At 45.1% G+C, this 5,000-nt stretch overlaps 2 protein-coding genes across 3 annotated transcripts in view; one reads left to right on the forward strand and one right to left on the reverse strand.

The window, feature by feature from the left end:
* The window catches only part of LOC132838027 (rootletin-like), a 17,903-nt gene extending 17,855 nt beyond the window's left edge, over positions 1-48 (forward strand). For both annotated transcript variants that reach the window (XM_060858120.1, XM_060858119.1), the window contains exon 37: positions 1-48. This exon is cut by the window's left edge and continues 589 nt beyond it. The gene's annotated coding sequence lies outside the window, so the exon portion shown is untranslated.
* Positions 49-3,029: 2,981 nt separating this feature from the next.
* mfap2 (microfibril associated protein 2) overlaps positions 3,030-5,000 on the reverse strand; it is a 6,924-nt gene continuing 4,953 nt past the window's right edge. Inside the window, exons 7-9 of the mRNA XM_060858159.1 lie at positions 4,356-4,443; positions 4,173-4,246; positions 3,030-3,830 (exon numbers count right to left, since the gene is read on the reverse strand). Of these exons, the coding sequence (XP_060714142.1) occupies positions 3,727-3,830; positions 4,173-4,246; positions 4,356-4,443 (266 nt within the window). The 3' untranslated portion in view covers positions 3,030-3,726. The remainder of the gene's footprint in view (positions 3,831-4,172; positions 4,247-4,355; positions 4,444-5,000) is intronic.

Below are 5,000 nucleotides of genomic sequence, written 5' to 3' on the forward strand. Positions count from 1 at the left end.
TTTTCTAATGAATAACTTGATTAATGAATAAATGTTAATAGCATCATAAACCGGAACAATTATTAAAATAATCTCCAATTATTTATTTTTTTGCTTTTATTAAGTAGAATTTAAGACGTATTGATAACAAAACAAACCCCCCCAAAAAAAGTCTTATTTACATCATGGCTGTGGTGGCTCAGTGGTAAAACCCTCGCCGTTGATGTGTGAGGTTGTTGGTTCAAGTCTGGCAGTGTGTAAGCATCTGAGTGCAGATGAGTGTGTGGGGACTAGAGAGGAAAAGGTAAAAAAGGCAAGGTGAGGCCTGGGGGAGAGAGAAGAGGGTGAGCGAGAAGAAGGTGAGCGGAGAACTGGCTGCCAATTTTAAAAAAAAAGTTTCTTTTCTTTGTTGTAACAAACACTTCTCTCACCTTCAATGCCTCCTCTCAACGGTAGTGGTGCACCTGACCCGTTGGTGTGGACACACTCTTATGCCATTGCTGCCACACTTGCCCTTTTGCTATCACTGCCTCATCCACCCCTTTGGTGGGGACTCACCACTGCTGCCTCAGCCACCCCTTCAGTGAGGACTCGCCCTTGCACCCTCACCTGCCCCTTCAGTGAGGACTCACCCTTGCAGCCTCACCTGCCCCTTCAGTGAGGACTTGCCCTTGCACCATTGCGGCCTCACCTGCCCCTTCAGTGAGGACTTGCCCTTGCACCATTGCGGCCTCACCTGCCCCTTCAGTGAGGACTTGCCCTTGCACCATTGCGGCCTCACCTGCCCCTTCAGTGAGGACTTGCCCTTGCACCATTGCGGCCTCACCTGCCCCTTCAGTGAGGACTTGCCCTTGCACCATTGCGGCCTCACCTGCCCCTTCAGTGAGTACTTGCCCTTGCACCATTGCGGCCTCACCCACCTTGTGAGACACCCAGATATTTTGTACAATCTGGGATTTTTTAGGCTCTGAGAGAGATTTGAGTCATTGACATCTTGCACCCCACACGCAGCATCTCAGCCCAGTGAGCCATGGAATCTCGTACCAGGTATCATCTTCATCATGCTTATGTTCTTCTAGACTGTCAACTGTTATTCTTAAAGCTCTCAAAAGGAGGATTTGAACCACAAAGCTCATGTTTCAGATCCTTATCATGCACTTTAACCAGCGCACTACTGAATCTCACACAGTGCCTGTTGTCTCCATCACACCTGTATACTGAATACAAGACTTTTCTTTTTAAAAGATGCCTAAAGTGGGCTGTGATCCTGAAGCCTGACGCTCCACAGTTCACTCACTTGCTCTCTCTTACACACACACACACCCTAACACACTACACCACAGGAGCTGTTCTTCTGCGTTCCTGCAACAGCACCACATTTTAGTCTTAAAGTTGCCTGTGGGGGAGTTAAAACTGAGCCCTCCTGCATCACAACACTGAAATAAAAGATTTAAGGATTCGAACAAGGACCTTCAGGTACCAAAATATTAACACCCACTTAGACCACTACTCCATAGAGGAATACCAGAGGAGCTTGTGTTTGGGTCTGTTGGACTTTGATTCACTTGTAGATTTCTCTCCTACACACACGCGCGCACACACACACGCACACACACAGATAGATAGATCTAGCGAGCTGATACAGTGGTAAGGCTCCAAACATACAGAACGTTATTCACTCTGTTTATCATTTTAAAAATGCACAAATATCGAGGATTCGTTCCAAACACATCTTTCCAGAGACTTAGTATCAGTGACACTTTCTGCCGGTTGGGTCCTTAAGCTACAGAGCTTCACAAGCCACAGCAGCTGCTCCATCACACCAACACACTCCTGCAGCACCACAGTTTATTCTTACAGATGCCAAAAGGAGGACTTGAACCTGCACATTTACACACCAAACCCAAAGACTTGTGCTCTAGCCATTACACTGCAGAAGAGTAAAAACGCATGCGCTGTTTTGGACTGTTGGTGAGATGTGTTGGATTCTTCAAGCGTTTCTTGATCACATGTAAACGTAACCTGAGACCCGCAGCTACTTCTGAGTTCCTGAAGGAGAAGTTTCAGGGCTATCTATCAGAACCCTAACCTGTCACACACAGTCCATGTGGAGCTGGCGCCAGGCTGCAGAGATACTGAACCTGATTTAAGATTAAAAAATGTCTGGTGATGGGTTAGGGTTAGGGTTAGGGTTAGGGTGCATGACGTAGTGTGAAGGTGTGATGGTGGTCTGTGGTCTGTGGGTCAGTCAGTAGAACCAAAATATAGTGAATCAGTGTGAAGATGGAAAAATGTGTTAATGTGTTACAATAATGTTAATGTAAATAATCTGCCTCAGGAAGCATTTTCTCATTAATGACCAACACCACCGCTCATTATATCCTAGCGCTGCCCTGTTGCTCTCAGTCAGTCCATGACATGTTCTCGGTTCCTCGACGTTCCGGTTTAACATCGGCTGTCGTCTTCAGCTGCAGACTCAGAATTTCCGAAATAATACACACCATTCTACAATATTGTACGACTGCTTGTCGTAATATTCATTCATTCATCTTCTACCGCTTATCCGAACTACCTCGGGTCACGGGGAGCCTGTGCCTATCTCAGGCGTCATCGGGCATCAAGGCAGGATACACCCTGGACGGAGTGCCAACCCATCACAGGGCACACACACACACACTCTCATTCACTCACACAATCACACACTATGGACAATTTTCCAGAGATGCCAATCAACCTACCATGCATGTCTTTGGACCGGGGGAGGAAACCGGAGTACCCGGAGGAAACCCCCGAGGCACGGGGAGAACATGCAAACTCCACACACACAAGGTGGAGGCGGGAATTGAACCCCGACCCTGGAGGTGTGAGGCGAACGTGCTAACCACTAAGCCACCGTGACCCCCCTTGTCGTAATATTCCTACAACTGAACTGTAGGTTTTGCAGTAAGTTTGACAAACATTACAGGAAAACATTCACATCCAAAACATGCTTTAGAGAGCAGCAGCTGGCTGTGGGTCCACGGTACAGAACAAATCACACCTCAGTCCTGTTTCATGGTATAGCGTTTATTAGTTGCTTAACACAGACGTACACTTTGTGAAGGAGCAGAATCTGAGAAGAGTGACCAGGATTTTGTGTGATGTTTTCTGTCTTTAATGACACACTGCTGATTGTATTGATGATCAGGAGGAAGATCCTGCAGCATGTTTATAAAAACAGTTATATGTCAAGTTCAACAACAAATATAACACAACAAAAACACACAACAGTACAAAGTGATAGTTTTACAGTAACAATTTTTAAAAGTTCCTCTAGCTGTTCCTGTGCTCGCCGTCATCCTTCATAGCACCGGGTTCTACAGCATCAGTGACGTCATAAATTCAGAAAAGGAGTATAAATGTAAATACGGGTTTATATAAATTCATCCAGTCACACAGAGATGAATGAGACACACTTCCTTATATTTATACAGCATCAGCGCTTCTCTACTACACACCCGGACGGCCGCAGCTGTGAGCTACACCGTTCACACACACGCAGGATTTATGAATGAGAAGGATGAAGACGTGGTCATGAAGAAGAAGGTGTGTGAAGATGAGTTTCTCCTCAAACAAGCAGGTGTTTACAAGCATGAGGGACGTTTGTAGCTTATAGATAACTATTTGTTCAGGTCACATTTGAGTGTGTGTTTGTGTGTGTGTGTGTGTGTGTGTGTGTGTGTGTGTGTGTGTATACAGCGTATGTCTTTAACAGCCTCCACAGCTTTTTCCACAGTTGCCCCCAAGCGTGCCACACTGACCAATCACAGCAGCAACAGAACAGCGTGGGAACTGATCACGACACAGATCAGCTAGAGAGAGAGAGGGAGAGAGAGAGAGAGAGAGAGAGAGAGAGAGAGAGAGAGAGAGAGAAAGAGGGAGAGAGAGAGAGAGAGAGAGAGAAAGAGATAAAGAGGGAGAGAGACAGAGAGAGAGACAGAGAGAGAGAGAGAGAGAGACAGAGGTGATCATGTGGTGATTTAAATGATGATAGTCTTGATGTTAAAGGTCAATTAAATTCATTTTTTTACACAAAAACATTTCAATAGTCATCACTTCTGGTTTGTTAGGAAAACACACACACAAACACTAACACACTTACAATGTAATGCAAACACCACATTAAATAAACATCATATGTGCTGATTATTCACCTCTAATCAGCTCCTCGTGGGCACAAACTGTCCTCTCACAGATCTCCTTATTAATAACATACACCCTGCGAAGACTAACACACATTAAGTGTTACCTCAGAGTGAAAGAGAGATTGTGTGTGTGTGTGTGTGTGTGTGTGTGTGTGTGAGAGAGAGAGAGAGAGAGAGAGAGAGAATACAGACCTGTAGAAACAGATGTTGTTAAGACATTGTTTACATGGCTGGTGGACAGAGTAGAGTCTGGTGCAGGGATACTTTTCCTCACGGCAGTCTGAACACACACACACACACACACACATATACACACATATACATACACATACACACATACATACATACACACATATACATACACACACATCATATTACTTTATCTAATAATATCAAATCCTAAAGCTTATTACAGAAACAACGATTAGTCCCTGTGGGGTTTTAATACACTGTGGATCCGCACTTTGTCTCCCTCTGCTGGTGAAGTGCAGTAAATGCATCAACACAAGTGAACACACCTGGGGCCTGTTTCAGAAAGCAGGTTAAGTTAAGCCCGTTTCTGAAAGAGAGGTAACTTATACTCAGAGTCAGTTACCATAGTAACTTACTCTGTGAACCTAACCTGGTCAGGAGCAGGTTTTCTTCAGTAAACCCAGCGTTTCTGTCGGTCTCCTCCCCTTTTTAAAGAGGGAGCGACGTTTAAACACCTCATTCATTGCCCACATTTCAGTTACGCAGAGAGCAGCAAAGCAAATGTGGGATGTGGTAGCTCAGTGGTTAAGGTGTTGGACTACTGAGCAGAAGATCATGGGTTCAAATCCCAGGTCCATCAAGCTT

The sequence above is a fragment of the Tachysurus vachellii genome, chromosome 22 (genome assembly GCF_030014155.1).
Source record: "Tachysurus vachellii isolate PV-2020 chromosome 22, HZAU_Pvac_v1, whole genome shotgun sequence".
Classification (NCBI taxonomy): domain Eukaryota; kingdom Metazoa; phylum Chordata; class Actinopteri; order Siluriformes; family Bagridae; genus Tachysurus; species Tachysurus vachellii.